Consider the following 18,298-nt stretch of genomic DNA (forward strand, 5'->3'; position numbering starts at 1 on the left):
TCAACAAATCAATATCAATTGAGCCCTAATTATTATAAATGTACATATAAATATCGTGAAATATTGGTGGCTGATGGAAGGCTAGGCATATATTGACTTGCGTGCTTGGATGAATAATTATTCATTGCAATTATTGACAAAATACTTGCACATTTTGTTTAAGTAAGCTTTTGTCTCCATATTGACCAGTTTGTTTATTCTACTTTTTCATGGTTTGTTGACCTATTTTTAAAGGCTAACATCCCTGGTACGTAATTATCCATACGATGGTGTTTTACTTCCAAGTTATTACAGAACCGCAATAATACTATACCATGTCCCTAATACCATGAGATTTTGATAACATTGCATCCCTAATGTCCACTCTTCTATTTTTCTGATAGATTGCTGATTTGGCCAATGAAGACACACCACAGCTTTATGTGGCCTGTGGACGAGGACCCAAATCTACTTTAAGGGTTCTTAGACATGGTCTGGAGGTAAACACACATTTATAATAATTATTATTATTATTATTAAACCAGTTCTCATGTAACAAAAGATTAACACTTTCAGGGTAAATCAAACAGTTTCACTGTAGTGCATTTATTTTCTAAATGTTCACCGCTGAACATTTTGGGCTCAGTACATGAACATACGTTTCCTTTTTTACTAGTAAAGATGATGATAATATGAATTATGACCTAATGAATACCATCTCTATTGGCTTATTTTTTTTGCTGTAGCTAGTGAACTTTACGTACCTCAAAGAGCCCCACCTACCTGTGTGTGTGGCGCACGTTTTTTGAATTTCTTCTTGATCTTGTACCTTCCATTGTGTGAGGCGGACTGGGTTTAATCCGGTTTGACTGACAACAGCAACTCCTTATCCAAACCCCAAATGTTATCAGATGTTCCCGGCGTTTGTGATGGACTCACACAGATGGATGGGTGAATCAAGGCACTGTCTCATGCCTGTCACATTTCCAATATGTCAAATTTCTTTTCATAGTATGCCTGGCTCGTCTTTTGTTTGCAAACTTCAGCTGCAATAAAAAAAAAAAGATGATTGGATTTCAGTAATTACCAGATTCTTGACATTTATTTTGTCTATTAAATCATAACAAGTTTTCATCATATCCCTGTTTGATTATGGTAGATAACATGAAAGCCTCAAACTCTCACGCTTTTGTTATTATTTCATATCTTCTTTAATAACTCTAAACAGGTTTCCGAGATGGCTGTGTCTGAGCTGCCGGGTAACCCCAATGCTGTGTGGACAGTACGCAGGCATATTGAAGGTATTCTTTCATGTCGGTCCGTCCGTCCATCCATCCATCCATGTTAAAATGCTAATTCCTCACCAAAAACATCACCGAAGTGATGAGAAATTCTAGGTCATTCTGCTCTCCAAGCACCAGCCCCCCCCCCCCCCCCCCAACCTGATAAAACGATCTGTTGGAACTTTTTGATGTCATTAGGTGCGGCCCCACCCCCGCACCGCCTCTGCGGACTAAACGCACGCCCACTTTCTCTGAGACCTCCATGGGATAGTGACAAAAGTAGCCTTTATTAGTAAATATTCTGTCCAAATGAATTCATAGCAATTAATTATCCTTCACATTTGCAATGCCAAAGTGCAATGACAATTGACCGTCATAAAATCCCAGAAAGGGTTCTGGCTGACACTTATGTAAACTACAAGTAAAACTTTTTGCGCTGTTGAACCTAACTGAACAAATGGTGTAGTGGTTAGCGCGCTCGCCCTGTTAGCAGCAGGTCTCCGATTCACGACCCACTCTGGTGTCGTCTTCTTTTCTTTCTTCTTTTCTTTCGTTCTTGCATCTTCTCCCTTCCTTCTTCCACTACGATTTCCTTAAGCAAGGAGCCGTTTTGCTTCAAATGTTTATTAAAAAATTGAGCATCCGGCCATGTAAAGTAATTTAAAATATCGGGATACTGTGCATATCGTCTTGAAGACCATGTATCGGGATCCATATAGTGTTGTCACGATACCAAAATTTTGACTTCAATACTATACCTGCATAAAATATCTCAATACCGGTACTGAAACGGTACCTCGACAAAACTCTAAAACTAATTGTATTTATTTATCATTAATTCAAAATTTTGGGATGTATGCATGTTAATTCATATAAATACTGTATATATTTACGTATATACTGTATGTGCTTTCACATTGCATGCCATATTTTTGAAGTACTGTATTCGACTGCATTTGATGTCATCCGTTTTAAATATTGGCAATACAGTGGCACTCCAATGACTCAGTATAACGTTGCTTGAGTGTGCATGCATGTCTCTGCTCTTCTCCATTACGCTCCCAATTAGTCAAATGCGTAATCAAATACTACAAACTAGGAACAAAATAATTCACACTCCACTTATTTTTAAGGAAGTGTCCAAAATGCGTCACAACCTGTGTCAGTTGCTCTGTCAGTATTCTGAGCTTTTTCTATGCATAACTGTGATTTTCTACTGTGTGCCTGTTCATTGAACGCACCTTGAGTCCACTGCAGGAATGATTGCTGCTTTTTCTTCTGCTTCTTCTTTGCTCTTGTTACAAAACGTTTCTAAAACTGAAAATTGAAAACCACATGTGTGTTCTTCTTCATGCGTTTATTGAAAACATGCGTAGGCAATGCCAATGCTGTCACGTGGCTTCCACTCTGCTTGCGCGCTCCCGTGGAGCGTTAATTAGCTCGTCATACTTCTCAATGAGGAGTGGACGGCCACCAAGTGCAACACTTAATAAGCTTTAATGAGCTTAATTAGCGCTTCATGCTTCTCAACGAGGAGCGCACCTCCAGCTAGCGCTTCAGTGCGTGAAGCCATCTTCCTGCGCCCTCTCGCACACACGCTGAAAGAGGCGTGTTGCTTACTTAAGGCGTTTTCCACATGTCTGTAGACAGCCGGCCATGCGTGCATGTGTACCTGCCTTTAAAACAGAGTTGGCGGGCTGTCTCGTTTTTTTTATTTATTTATTTTTTTTAGTACCGGTACTACGAAAAAAATTCTACCGAGCCGTTTTTGACGCCAAAACATCAAGGTACGGTACTGGTACCTGTATCCCGTGCAACACTAGATCCATATATATCGCAATACATATCATATCGTGGCAACACCCAGCCCTAGATAATATGATCTAATGCTAACAGCAAACAACACATCTCCAATGCTACTTTTTGACAATGATGTGCCTGAAGTCACACCACTTCAAATTCAGCCAGCAATTATTTGTTTGTCACAGCCGGCCTGTCTGCACTTTCTGTCTATAAATCGTTCCACTGCTGCGATAGCTAACGTCAAAATATCTGAAACTCAAACAAAACAAGCCTTCATCTTAAATATGTTCATACAATATGGCTCAATCAATGGAAAACATAATGGGAAATGGAAAATGTCAGAAGTGTTGCAGAATTGTTGTAAAAAAACAACTATATTTCAAACCACAACTCGGTTTTCTCAGTCAATGTGGGCCAATTGTCCAACTAGCTTTATTTCTCAACGGTGTGACTAAAAAACAGAGTTCATGTACAAAAACACCCTGTGTGCTTTGCTTTTTGTACATGACTTCTGTTTTTTAGTCACAACGTTGAAAAATAAAGTACAACTTTGGCAAATGACATTAGGAAGTCTATTTAAGAATTGAAATGGTCTTAGCTCATTTTACATTTTGATCAAACTTGACTTATATTTGACTGGAGATTGTACTTTTCAATAGGATATCTACAGTTATTACTTCCCCCTTTTTTATTTCAATATTGTCTATACTTCTATCTAGCATTTTTCTTCAGTTTTCACCTATTGTAAATGCACAAAACGAATGTTTATTCCCTGTCTTCCTCATCTGTCTTTTTTTTTAGTCAATGCTTCTTTTGTTTTAATTTTTAGATGAATTTGATGCCTATATCATCGTGTCTTTCGTCAATGCTACGCTGGTTCTGTCCATTGGGGAGACTGTAGAGGAGGTTACAGATTCTGGATTCCTGGGAACAACGCCTACCCTCTCCTGCTCGCTGCTGGGTGATGATGCCCTTGTTCAAGTGTGTACTATTTTCCTTTAAAATGGTCTTTGAGCTGTGTAAGCGTGATTAACATTGGTGGTTTTCTCTCATTTGCATCTGGTCTTTGTGTCTCTATAGGTGTACCCAGATGGTATCCGCCATATTAGAGCAGACAAGCGTGTGAACGAGTGGAAGACTCCTGGCAAAAAGACCATTGTCCGTTGTGCTGTGAACCAGCGGCAAGTGGTTATCGCACTCACAGGTGGCGAGTTGGTCTACTTTGAGATGGACCCGGTAAGAGCAAATGTTTATTACTGTCAATTTGTTTTTGTAAATGTAGGGACCAAAACCTAACCTTCCTCTCGCAAGATGTATTCTTGCGGTATTTCACAAACTCCCAAGAATCCATCGTGTACCGATGCCATTGATTTCCACTGATACGAACCACTAATGGTTCGGACCAATCACAGAGCGGCATTGTATTTGGGGGCGGGATATGCAGCTGTGACGAAAACAAGAAGCGCCGAAGCCGTGGGAAGAAACAAACAAAACATGGCGACACCGGTGGACGAATGTGTGGACGCTGCAATTAATTCTTTATTTTATTTTTTTAAAGAGCTCAGTATTGTTCATTCGGTAATGTCATCATCATTGCTCTTTTTAAAAATAAATTAAAAAAATTAAATATATATATATATATATATATATAGTTTTTTTTAATTATTATTATTATTATTTTTGGTATGTGTATGTGCGTGTATTTGTTAGCTCACCAAAAACCTATTAAAAAAAAATCCCATACCGTTCACCTAAACCGAACACCGCCGTCAGGAGACCCAAGGGGACCAAAGAAGGAAAGTGAAATCCAGCACCGACCAGACACCACCCACCAGAATTATTCCCCAACCCCAGAAACATCTAAATTCCAACAAATCCCCCCCCCAAAAAAAATCAGGGAGACCTCAAGAGACCGAAGGAGACTGAGGAAAGGAAGGAAGGACAGACGAAGCCGAGTGAGATCCACAGACACCAGCCTCCACCGATTCAATGACCTGAGGAGGAAGCAGATTGTGTCTGAGTTTCGATAGATGCTGGTGTGGTGGATCTGGCATGCATGAAAATCTCCACCAAAGAGGGGAGCCGTCGACCCCTGCCAGGACAGGGCAAGCGCAACACCTCAGGACCCCCCAGGCCGCGGCAGCGCCAAAGGACGACCCCCGGGCCCCGCCAGGGTCACTGGCCGGAGAGCAAACCCAGGAGCAGGAGTGCCCCCCACCCCAACACGGCCCGCGCCCCCGACCCAACGCAGCAGGACGGGGCACTACAGGCCCGCCAGGCACCCCACCGGCCCACAACCCCCGCACCCCCACGACCCTAACCAAACCCCACTATAAATAGCAAACTTAGTAACGAGTCGACACCCCCTAATTGCTAAATATTCCCCTAACAAACAACCCAAGTCACTTGGTTTTGGGGGGAAAAAAGCACTAAAAGTTCGTAGATGCTGAATTTTGCGGCTTCACAACCCATAAAAATACCACTTACTACCATCCTATTAGTAATTTTATTATCTAGTGATACATAGATTCATTGTGTAATTTTCTAAATGCAAATCTTACAAAGGACTTGCTAGCCTTAGGGCATTACAGAAAGAGTACAAATATATGTAGATAGGTGCAAATAGCTTTGTTTTTCAGGAAGATCTTATGTTCTACACACAATAAACTTGAAAAAAACTTGTTGATGCATTAATACTTTCTTTCTTTTTTTACTTTAGGTCTTGTGACAATTGTGCAAATGCACTGTAGTAATTGTATTGCTCTAGGGACAACTGGACAAACACTCGTTAAAGAAGACTGACGATCAGTGTGTCACCAGCAGATCTTATGATGTGCTTGTTTTTGTACATATATCTAAATCAGTCTGTGTAAAGAATCTTCAACAAAGGAGTAAAGTCTCCCTGAGGGTAAACGGTGGAGGAGAGACCGTGATTAGAAAACCAGCCATTAACCCATTCCCTCTGTGGCTCATTTGTCAATAATGCTATAATAACGACTTCAAGAAGATCATGCTACCATCCTCTCACCGCTGTAGCAAAGTGCTTAGCCCATTCTGCCATTCTGCCATGGTCAGCATGCAGAAACCATGGTGTTACCACACCCCCAGCATGAGAAACTGCTTGGAGCCCAGGGAACGGCTCTAGACAATACAGCCAAGCCACGAACGAGGGTGCTGGGTGTGTATGCCCCAAGGAACCGCCAGAGAGGTGGTTGGTGCAGCACGCCACAACCCCGCATGTTTAATCTAATGTCAGTGTGCAACCCACTAAGGTTTGTTAATAAAGAGCATTAGTGGATAAACAGTGCCACATGAAGCCAAAGGAACACAGCCGACCACACAGCGTGTCATTAATGAAGTTGTGGTAAAGTTTCAAGCAGAGTTGGGTTATCAAAACATTCCAACATTTGACCAACCGGCATCCAACGATTACTATTCGTTGCACACAAGACTCAGAGTATTTTTTTCTTTTCTTTGCGGGGCAGTTTTGCAAAACTAATTATTTCATTTGAGGTGCAAATTTCTAATTTTGTGAAACCGGTCCCCCCTCCCCCCGATTAATTCCAGGGACGTAAAGCAAGGGTTTTATTAAAACTATGCACCACTGAAAACTCATTTTCCAGTATTTGATTAGGTAGTAAAACCAGGAAATGGGCATGTGCCACGGAGTTAGTTGGCTCATCGCTGTAGGCCAGATGACAGTGATGGTACACAACCCCAGACGACCGGCACTTCAGAACCACCTCTTGTGGTGGCCGTGGCTCAGGAGGTAGAGCCAGTCGTCCAGTAACCAGAAGGTCCACTGTTCGATTCCTGCTCTCTCCAAGTCAGGTGTCGTCGTGTCACTTAAGACACTTAACACACAGTGCCTCCAGTGCCGCCCACACAGGTGCATGAAAATAAAATTTTAAAAAGCGCTATATAAATCTGATGCAATATTATGATTATTATTACCACCCAGATTGTTCTAGAAGGCAGTTCCATTGCAACCGCTTAGCCCAGAAAAAGTCAAACAGAAATGTGAATATCCAGGGCCAACCAAGGCAGACTGTGTGGAACCAGTCTAGTGGAAAAGTGGCATTTGTTTGCAGCTGTGGTTGTTTTTTAATGTGCTTTGTAAATTGTGGTAAGTAGAGTACTTGGAATCTTTGTAATGGATGTTTTTGTTCCTTTTGTTCCATCTCTCCAGTCAGGCCAGCTAAATGAGTATACCGAACGCAAGGAGATGTCCGCCGATGTGGTCTGCATGAGTTTGGCCAATGTTCCTCCTGGTGAACAGCGCTCTCGGTTCCTGGCTGTGGGACTGGTTGACAACACTGTTCGAATCATTTCCCTTGACCCTTCGGTATGAATAACCGGATATGTATTTATTTTTTTATGTAACAGATCCTTAGTGAAGCCTTTATTCTTGCTAGTAAAATCCTCTAACACAGCATAACAGATATAATTTTGCAAATACATTATCGTTACGAAGTCTTATGAGGCTTTTTGACTGATGATTAGCACTGAATTGAATTATGTTTTAATCAATTATTTTGATGAGTGGACCAATTTTAAATAAAAATTTTAGTTTAGCTAGAGCTTCATTGTGTACATTAATTTGGCTTTGCAGCAAGAAATTAATTTACATTTTGGTGTGTGCACATTGACAAATCATTTGCAATAAATGTCCCACAATTGCATAGTTGTAGCATAGTTGGCTGTAGAAAATATGGATTCCAAAAGAAAATTTTAATTTAATTTCATGCCCGGAACACCTCTCCAGTGAGGCGTCCACTGAACGGAGTCTCATGGAGTCATCAAACTCACTTGAATTAATTACCGAGAACTCTTAAGACGCTGTGGAAACAAAAATTATGCGGAATTTTAAAAACCAAGAACTCCCTTTACCCAGAACTCAAAGATCCCCGGGCTTGTTGGTGAAAAAGCAGCTCTCGTTGACAAACCAAATCTAAATCTGTGATAGTGATCACTTCTCCTTTGCCGAGATAATCCATCCCACCTCGCAGGTGTGCCATATCAAGATGCTGATTAGACACCATGATTAGTGCACAGGTATGCCTTAGACTGCCCACAATAAAAGAAAGTGAGTTGAAATTGCAGAATGCGCATGGTCAGGATGGTGCCACCTTTTGCCTCAATTTGAGCCAGGAAAAAACCTGCATTTTAAATGCCTTCCAATTTGGAAAAACACAGGCTGAAACTGATATAGTGTAAAAAAAATTCTCTTTCAGGATTGTTTGCAGCCATTGAGTATGCAGGCTCTCCCAGCCCAGCCAGAGAGTCTGTGTATTGTTGAAATGGGAGGGGTTGAGAAACAGGATGAACTTGGAGAGAAAGGAACCATCGGCTTCCTCTACCTCAACATAGGGCTGCAGGTATGATGCATCTTTCACATCAACAATAATACTGTAAAACAATAGAAAAAAAGTTTCATTTTTCAGTTGCCGCTAACTTTTATTTAACCAGAAAAGGCCCCATTGAGATAGAATAACTCTTCTCACAGGGAGTCCTGGCCAAGATGAGGCAGATAATTGCAACAAACATGAGACAAAATAGAGCCACACAAAAACAACTATACTACAATTGACATACTTCACACACTAGAGCCGTAGACATTATACAAGCATGTAATACATAAGAGAAAGATCAATTATAAAAAATAAATAAATAAAGGCATCAGGTTCAAAACAATTGCATTTTTCCTTCATGGTTGATTTTTAAAATATTAAAAACTACTGAGTGGTGGAAATGAGTCCAGATTTTATCTGGCTTGACATTTTAAACAATTGACGCATATGATGAAAACTATGTTTTACAAATTTTTCCTCGTCAATGGTATGGTTAATAGCATTTTTTTTCTTATGATCTTGTCCTATAAACATAACCAGCTCAGTGGTCTAGTGGTAGAGTGTCCGCCCTGAGACTGGGAGATCGTAGGTTCAATCATCCGACCAGGTTATACCAAAGACTATAAAAATGGGACCCATTTGCCTCCCTGCTTGACACTCAACAATACGGGTTGGAATTGGGGGATTAGATCACCAAAGGATACCCGAGCGCAAGCTCCTGCTGCTGCTCACCGCTCCCTCAGTGGATAGGTCAAATACGGAGAGCAAATTTCACCCCACTTAGTTGGATGTGATAATCAGTGGTACTTTATTATAGTAAGAAAACACATTTGAAATGTAGAGGGGTAGTTTAGCCATAAGTGCTTTAGCAATAACAATCAATGCAATGGGTTTCCTTCTAATGTAGAGGAGGACCATTGTACAGTTTCATAGGGTCGAATCCACTAAAGGCTCGCGTCACTTTTGCGCAGCGATAACCGGTATAATTGGACTAATCTGGGAACGTTTGCGATGTAGGCCTACAAGACATGACACACTGTAAACATTGTGTGCGTTTACGTATGTTTTTTTTCTTTAGAATGAAAAAGCACTTTCCTTTTTCATTTTAAAGAAAAAACCTGAACCTGGATCAAAGGTTTTTTTTTGTTTTTGTTTTTAAGGCTCTCAATATGGGGGCCCAAAAGACTGCTTATCGTTCAACCAAATACCTAAGTATATGTAGGACAACACTATTTTTGTGTGGGGATGCACGATAATGCTATTTTCAACCGATATGATAAACCAATAATTTAGAAAGTGCCAATGTCGATAACCGATAAGTAAGCCGATAATTATATATACACGGAAGCAGGATTCTAAATTAACTTTTTTGATGACATGGCTGGTGACTCTCTAAAGTTACTAGCCAAACACAATTTTTTCCCAGTGAAAATTTGCCTAGATTTTATTTTTTATTTTTGAAGTCCCTAAACATAAAGTGACAACAGTATGTCTATGGCATCGTATTAAATACACAGATTCAGAAACATATAGTAAAGTGAATTCACTTACTTCCACAACCATACGGTCTGTGAAAATCCTGCTCTTTTTTTCCAATGGCGGGAGAATTTCAAAACATCTTCTCCAACTCAACTATTTTCATGAGAGTGAGGCTTCTCTCGTGTTGGCATTTTTAATCTTTTGGCTCTCCTGATGACTTCGGGCACTCTCTTGGATCTTTGGTGTCTCAACTTTAAAATTATTAGTTCCCACCAAAAAACAGTTTGTTTAGGTTTTTTTTGCATGCATGGTTCTTCGTTTCACACGCTCTGTCGCCGATATATCCCCTCCATTATTTCTTTATTCGCCCAAACTCGTCTGTCCCAAATTCATTGGCATTTGGCGGGTTGGCGGGTGTTAATTTAGAGGCCTGCACGGAAGTGTGTTATTTAACCAGAGCAATGCATATTTTCTTGGAAGCAACACCATACAAATGCTCTAGAAGTTACTGCTACCCCTTTTGTAAGTTTATTTCAAGAGCCAAATTTAATGCACAAACATATCAACATAAATGGTAGCATTTACAGAATCTACAGTTATGCAGTAATCTTATTTGACTATGAATATATATATTTTTTAATTGTAGGCCTTGTCATTGAACAGTGTCTGTGTGTATTATCTGTGGTAGAATGGTGTACTGCTGAGGACTGTCCTGGATCCAGTCACTGGTGATCTGTCCGATACAAGAACCCGCTACCTGGGCTCACGACCTGTCAAACTTTTCAGAGTCAAGATGCAAGGACAGGACGCTGTATGTATTTGAAAATGTTCAGAAAACACTCTAGCCTATTTATTACAAAGTATGTACGCCTATTTATTGCAATATATATATGAATACCAAGTTAAACTGTCTCTTGTCATCATCAGGTGCTTGCCATGTCCAGTCGCTCGTGGCTCAGCTATTCGTATCAGTCTCGTTTCCACTTAACACCTCTGTCATATGAGGCCCTGGAGTATGCCTCAGGCTTTGCCTCAGAGCAATGCCCGGAAGGAATAGTGGCCATCTCCACCAACACACTTAGGTATAGATGTTGGTTTCAGAGCTTCTATTTATGACCTTCCAACCGTATAACTACTGCTGAATTATTTGTGTGTCGATCAGTGCCTTGTCTTCCTTGAGTTTTAGAAATATTTGTAACCATTTGGCCCTTATTATCAGCTTCCTTGTAATGATTTGCTTGACAGAATCTTGGCACTGGAGAAACTTGGAGCTGTTTTCAACCAGGTGGCTTTTCCCCTGCAGTATACTCCCAGGAAGTTTGTGATACACCCAGAGACCAACAACCTAATTTTGATTGAGACTGACCATAATGCCTACACCGAGGCGACCAAAGCTCAAAGGAAACAACAGATGGCTGAGGTACGATGGAAATTTTTGGGGTTGAGAATATGAGCAAAGACAGTAATAAATATAGCCAGCCCTTCGGTCACGGCAAACATCTGGTAAGACTCGAACTGTTGGAAATGTGGATTAACATTGCAAAATGATCACATGGAAAGCAGGAGTTTGATAGTTATTGCACAGTTGTGCATCACATGACAGAATATACCACTTTTAGCATTCCAGGAACGGGTTTTGTCTTGTGTCTGTCTGAAAAATAATGTTAGCCTCGAGCTGTACAGCTCCACACACAGTGGGCCACCAATGATAAACAGTATAATCTCTGACAGCTCAATTTTTGTTCATAAAAAAAGTATGCTTGTAACATAACCTTGTGGCAGGCAAGAGACAACAGGCAGCTATCTTAATCTTGCAAATCCATTTTCTCCAGTTGTCATCCAGTGTTTGACCTTCTGCCAATTGACTGACCTTCTGCCAATTGGCTGCATTCACATTTTACCCCTAGACATACAGACATGCTCATATTTCAGGAGGCTGAAGTTTTAATAAGCCTTATTTCCTTTTTCCTTGTTTTGCTATGCAAATTTTAATGTCTGACTCCCCAGGCATAGTAGTTAAGTGCATGGGTATAATTTATTCTCGGAAGAAAGACTTTGGATACTCACTTAGTCACTTCCTTTAGCAGTAAGCTATCTTGTCTATCATTCTTACACAAAATTACTTAAAAAAAAAAAATAAAAAAAAAAGTTACACAACTAGTAAACTTGGTTGTGGCATAATAAAGTAATCCTACTGGTGATTTCCGAATAATAGATAAATCAAGCATTGAGAAACTGTTTTACTTTGGAAGTTTTGTTTAATTTGTGGCATAGGTTAGAATAAGACCAACTGGTTTTGGCTACATTTGTGGCAAATTGATATTTTATATATTTCCAAGTGACATTGCCGATAGTAGTAATGTGGCTGGCTGCAAATAGAAATGATCACCATCTTTCTAGAACAAGACAAAGAGAAATACATTCTAAACCTTGTTTTGTCCATTTCAAGTTTCCATCCTTCTGAACGTGTATTTGTTCCTTCCTTCTGCACACAACCATCATTTTGTAAACATGTCACAATGTATAAGATGCTTAAAGGGAAAAAGCATGGCAGGCATGTTAAAACATATGGTTGTATTTTTAAACTCATTTGTGTACAGTACATATGTTTAACCCATTAAGGCCTAAAGCGCCTGGCAAAACATTATTTAGAACTATTTTCTATTATTAGAAACCTTCAATATATATATTTTTAATATCAACAAACAAATGTCGCATCTGCGGGTATATAACTCCAGTTATATTTACACTGGAGCGCAGTTGTAATAACCTCAGGGATCGAGTGGTAATTATTGGTCATCCATTCCGTTACAAAGCCGTCAAAATTCCGTCCTCATTGTCTACAAACATATTTCTTAACAATATGTCTCTGTCGACTCGTTACACTGATTCAAAGTCCTCCCGCGCTGTTGTCAATCGCGTCATTTATTTCATAACTCCCGCGAATCTGCGTCAACCATAAACGCTCAAATACAATTCCAGGACATGCTACAAGGCCCACATCATCCTCTCGTCTATATTCTGATTTATTTAATCGGCTAAGCATTCGTCAAATTAAAACAAAATGACATATCCGCTCTCCCGGCTTTAACGAGAGGCGCGGCATGCGCTCCTGGCTTTAACGGGAGAAGCGCGGTCACGCGCTGCCGGCTTTAACGGGAGGGAGAAGCGCGGTCACGCGCTGCCGGCTTTAACGGGAGGGAGAAGCGCGGTCACGCGCTCCCGGCCTTAATGAGTTAAAGGACCCCTGATGTATCCGGTGTAGTCTCTAGTTGAACAGATGACAAGACACATCTATCCTGTGCAAGTCAGGTATGCAACTGCATGTGAGATACATGCATAGTTGCATACCTGACTTGTACCCCGCTTTAGGTAAAATACGTTGGGTATTGAAGAGTCATACTCCCATTTCCAGGCTTGGGGAGTAACTGAATACATGTTACGTAATCAGATTACAAAAAAAAATGTAGCTGTATTCCGTTAGTTACAGGAAAAAACAATCAGATCCAGGTACATTTATTAATAATGAGGATTACTTAGAGGGATTACAATTTCTACAATGAGAGTAAGGGTGAGAGAGAGCGACCGAGTTAGAGAGAGCGCGTGCACTCAAGCGAGAGAAGAGCGCGTGCGCTCATGCGAGAGAGAGCGCGTGCACGGAACTTACTTGGCTTGCTGAAGGAGGGAAAGTTTGAGTCCAGTGGTATGCTACGCGCTGCAGCTTTTTGCTAGCCTACACGTTCCAGACAAATCTTCCTCCCACCAATTCACTATTTAAAGATCATACACAATATATACACACCTAAACTTGTGACTGGATGACTGTCTGTCTAAACTGTGAGGTGTGGTTGCTTTCAGTGACAGTTCGAAAACAGCATATGGCCTTCAATCAATCTATAGCCTACATGTTTTGTAATTACACAAGGATTTTTGCTATTGGTAGGCTGCCCGGGTCCCTCTCACCTGCAAATAGCAGGGGTACATTCTATAGCATTTATATTGTGGTGATATTTATTTTTATTTTGTCTTAATGGGCATTCTCGGTATTGGAGTAATCCTAAAGTAATCGAGTTACATTATTTTAATATTATGGTACTTGGATTACGTTACTAACTAGATTTTTTTAGCAAGTAAATTGTAACTGTAACGGAATACATTTTAAAAGTAACCCTCCCAACTCTGCCCATTTCACAGCAGAGGCTGACATTTTTTGGGAATCTGCCTCATGCTTCCAACTGGTTCATTTTGTCCGTTGTTGATGTTGTGTATTCAGGAAATGGTGGAGGCTGCAGGGGAGGATGAACGAGAACTGGCTGCTGAAATGGCAGCCGCCTTCCTTAATGAGAATCTTCCAGAAGCCATTTTTGGTTCACCAAAAGCTGGCGCTGGGCATTGGGCCTCACTAGTACGGCTGGTCAATCCAATTCAGGGTACAACACTAGACCAAGTGCAGTTGGAGCAGAAAGAAGCTGCATTCAGGTATGTTTTATGTGTTTGAGCCAGAAATCTAGATTGACAATTTTTTAACAAATAATCATACAGTATAATATATCAACATATCAATTTACATGTAAATTTTTTAATGAATGCACATTTTTGTGTGCACACTTCCTAGTGTTGCAGTGTGTCGTTTTCACAATGCTGGGGATGACTGGTATGTCCTGGTGGGAGTGGCCAAAGACATGATCCTCAACCCTAGATCAGATGAGGGTGGCTTCATCTACACTTACCGCCTCACCTGTGGCGGAGAAAAAATCGAGTTTGTGCATAAGGTGGATTTGAGTTTCCTGGCTATTAAAAATGTCATTGTCACATCTAGTACAGCCTTACTGTGGACTTTTGTTCCTATGTATGTGGTATGTTTTTTTGTTTTGTTTTTTGCCTTGACTGACAATTTTTTTGTTGTGGTTTCCCAGTGTTTTCCCCTCAGTGTATGATTTGAATCATCATCGTCTTGACCCAGAATTCAATGCATTTTAAGCTCCATTGTCAGAATCTAAAACATATTTTCCCTTTGGAATAAACCGTAGTGCGGAGAAGGGGTGACGCAAAAAGTTTATGAACATTTTGAAATATATTATAAAAGCACCAAAATTTAAAATAAAAACAATAGTGTTGCATTCAGCCCGAATAAGGTAGAAAGGACATAAAACTTTAAGCTGGAGTCAAGCTGTAAATGTTACTGCCATTATAGGCCAAGAAGCAGATAGACATGAGATGCTTTATTGAAAGCACACTTCTCTCTATCTTGTTTTTCCTCTGTTGATACTAAAGACATGTCTGCATCAGAAACTTCTCATCACACATGTACAAATAGAAATTTCCACAACAAATGCTCCAACTAAGCTGAGGCAATGTGGGTTCTCAATTTGTTTAAAAACAAACAGTTTTTGGCAAGCAAAGAGTATTTTTCTCTCTTCAGTCAGAAGCCAATGAATCCTTTTAAAAATGCTAATTTCTTATCTTCCCGACAGACGCCAGTAGAGCATGTGCCATTGGCAATTGCGCCATTCCAGGGGCGGGCCTTGGTTGGAGTCGGGAAACTTCTGAGAATTTATGACATGGGCAAAAAGAAACTACTGCGCAAGTGTGAGAACAAGGTAAGTAGCCTCGAGCCACAGTATTTAGAGCTAATCATCTACAGTCATTTCTGGACTACAAGGCGCACCTGACTATAAGCCGTGCTAGCTAAATTTGGGGAATATGTTGGTTACACATATAAGCCGCACCCGACTGTAAACCGCAGGTGTTTTAATGTTATCGCACCGGGTTCCCGCTACTCTTTTTTTTCTTTTTTCTTTTTTAATTTTTTTTTTATTTATAATGAGGCCGCAAATTGTCTCTCTCTCGTTCTGTTTCTCCTACTGCATTTGGGCTCACTTGGTTTGTTTTGCTCTGCCTGACGCTCTTGCGCTTCTTTTATAGTGCGACCCATTGTGAATTGATGGATAAGCCGCACCTTTGTATTAGCCGTAGGGTCGAATGCAAGTTAAAAAAAAGTAGCGACTTGTAGTCAAGAAATTACTGTAATAAAAATGTACATTCTCTTGTAACAACAGTTTGATGCACAATACAGAAGATACTATTTTATTTTATATATACTTTATTTGGATTTAACTTAAAATGTAGTGTCTTTTTTTACTACCTCTCTTTCCTCCTCAGCATGTTCCCAATCTGGTGACTGGCATCCACCCTATTGGCCAGCGTGTAGTGGTGTCTGACGTACAGGAGAGTCTGTTCTGGGTCCGCTACAGGCGTAACGAGAACCAGCTCATCATCTTCGCCGACGATACTTGTCCCCGCTGGGTTACAACAGCATGTCTGCTAGACTACGACACCATGGCCTCCGCTGACAAGTTTGGCAACATTACCATTGTGAGTAGTGGACTGTCACGTTTCTGGCTGTGGAACACAGTCATCAAAATTGATGTGTGCACAAACTTAAGCTAGTGTAATCTGTATTCTGTTGTACATACAAAATACATGGAATACATTAGACGCAGGGACCAAATTGGGGCCCCAGCATGTGAGATTTGTCTCATCAGAGGAGCAGGCAGCTCTTGGTGTGGGCATTTTATGCTTTGGTGTATACTGGTATTCACCCACTTGCTCACCTTTCATGTATTATTTACATTTCAGGTGCGTCTTCCTCCCAACACCAGTGATGACGTGGATGAGGATCCAACAGGCAACAAGGCCTTATGGGACAGAGGACTTCTCAATGGAGCATCACAGAAGGTAAGATCTAGAAGTCTGTTACGTTGGGACGTGTACATGCATAAGGAGGCCATGCTGGACAGGATGTCAAGAAAGTCTCAAAATTATTTAACACAATTTACAAAAGCAAATTAATAGTCAAATTATGTACAAATTGTTACTCAATAGAGTAGATGTTGATTTTTTAAATCATTTTTTTTGGTGGTCATTTTTAAAATTTGGTCGTGGTGGATGTTACCTATTAATCGTGCAGTTTCGTTGATAATGTGTATCAAATATTGTTTAATTAAACTACAATAACAGCAGGCATTAATTAGCCCATGAGTCTGTTTTAAAAATAGCTCACAAGTGATGGGAAGAATTAAAACAAGAAGAGTGTTAACATTATTTATTTATTTAAACTTAAAGCTACCTTAACTCTTTGACTGCCAGACGTTTTCAGAAAAGGGATGCCGTCAGTGCCAGCCGATTTAAGCATTTTGACTGATCTTTCAAGGTCCACAGAAAATGTTCTGTTTGGACTATGGAAACACACGTACTACCAAATGAAAGATTGGACTTTCATCTTTCATCAGAAAAAAACTCACACACAAAACTACATATGCTTTATGGCGTACGTTACTTACCCCTTTCCCCATTCATTACAAAGACAGGAGTCAATATCGACTTTATTGTGAGTACAGGGTACCGAGCCCCCTGGTACGTTAGCCAAGACCTTGGAAGCATGGTTTCATTTTTATTTATTTTTTATAATAAATTAAAAATCAAAAAGAGGTGATAAACTCAACTGTTAATCAGAAATTTTATTTTGGCTGCAACACATTCCAAAACAGCTGGGACAGGTGGCAAAAATGACTGAGAAAGTTGAGGAATGCTCATTAAACACCTGTTTGGAACATACCACAGGTGAACAGGCTATTTGGGAACAGGTAAGTGCCATGATTGGGTATAGAAGGAGTTTCCCCTGAATTGCTCAGTCATTCACAAGCACAGATGGGGCGAGGTTCACCTCTTTGTGAACAAATGCTTTTTCCCCCCCTTCGACAATAACCAAGACGACATTTCCATCCGTGGCCGTAATTGGTCAAAACAAACGTGTACAAGATGCCGCATTGTCCAATCAGCTCGAGGTATTGTACAGAATGTTCCGCCTTTCCCGAGCAAATCACCGTGGAGCAGTCTCAGATTGATATTGTGGAGAACTCCCTTGAGTGAATCACAATATCAATCTGACTATTGCCAGGTTAAGAAGACTGGGCTTCCCTGCTAAAGCTGCTGCCCCCGCAACCCGACCTCGGATAAGCGGTAGATAATGGATGGATGGTAGTCATGTAGAGCATATTATATAAAGGTAAAAGTACCAATGATTGTCACGCCCATCTAAGTGAGGTGAAATTTGTTCTCCGCATTTGACCCATCCACTGAGGGAGCGGTGAGCAGCAGCAGGGGCTTGCGCTCGGGGATCATTTGGTGATCTAAATAAAGTGGTTAAAAAAAATGGTTTTAATGAATGGAATGGAATAGATGGAAATTGGTGTGACACCTTGCGGATGGATGAGTAGACAGATGCATGGATTCATAATTTAATAGAACCCAAGATAAAAATAAAAGATTGATTTTATATAGTTTGCACACACAAAAATGGCCCGCAAGAAAAAGTCAAAGCTGAGGGAAAAAGGGTGTGGC

The 18,298-nt window shown here is 40.5% G+C and overlaps 1 protein-coding gene across 1 annotated transcript in view; it reads left to right on the forward strand.

The window, feature by feature from the left end:
* The window catches only part of sf3b3 (splicing factor 3b, subunit 3), a 36,428-nt gene that overhangs the window by 16,249 nt on the left and 1,881 nt on the right, over positions 1-18,298 (forward strand). Inside the window, exons 11-24 of the mRNA XM_086073811.1 lie at positions 384-479; positions 1,208-1,280; positions 3,895-4,046; positions 4,146-4,301; positions 7,255-7,410; positions 8,300-8,443; positions 10,584-10,706; positions 10,823-10,977; positions 11,141-11,315; positions 14,169-14,374; positions 14,511-14,667; positions 15,370-15,495; positions 16,058-16,270; positions 16,535-16,633. Of these exons, the coding sequence (XP_085929937.1) occupies positions 384-479; positions 1,208-1,280; positions 3,895-4,046; positions 4,146-4,301; positions 7,255-7,410; positions 8,300-8,443; positions 10,584-10,706; positions 10,823-10,977; positions 11,141-11,315; positions 14,169-14,374; positions 14,511-14,667; positions 15,370-15,495; positions 16,058-16,270; positions 16,535-16,633 (2,031 nt within the window). The remainder of the gene's footprint in view (positions 1-383; positions 480-1,207; positions 1,281-3,894; positions 4,047-4,145; positions 4,302-7,254; positions 7,411-8,299; positions 8,444-10,583; positions 10,707-10,822; positions 10,978-11,140; positions 11,316-14,168; positions 14,375-14,510; positions 14,668-15,369; positions 15,496-16,057; positions 16,271-16,534; positions 16,634-18,298) is intronic.

This window comes from Leptonotus elevatus, chromosome 4 (genome assembly GCF_054856555.1).
Source record: "Leptonotus elevatus isolate MCC_2025b chromosome 4, RoL_Lele_1.0, whole genome shotgun sequence".
Classification (NCBI taxonomy): domain Eukaryota; kingdom Metazoa; phylum Chordata; class Actinopteri; order Syngnathiformes; family Syngnathidae; genus Leptonotus; species Leptonotus elevatus.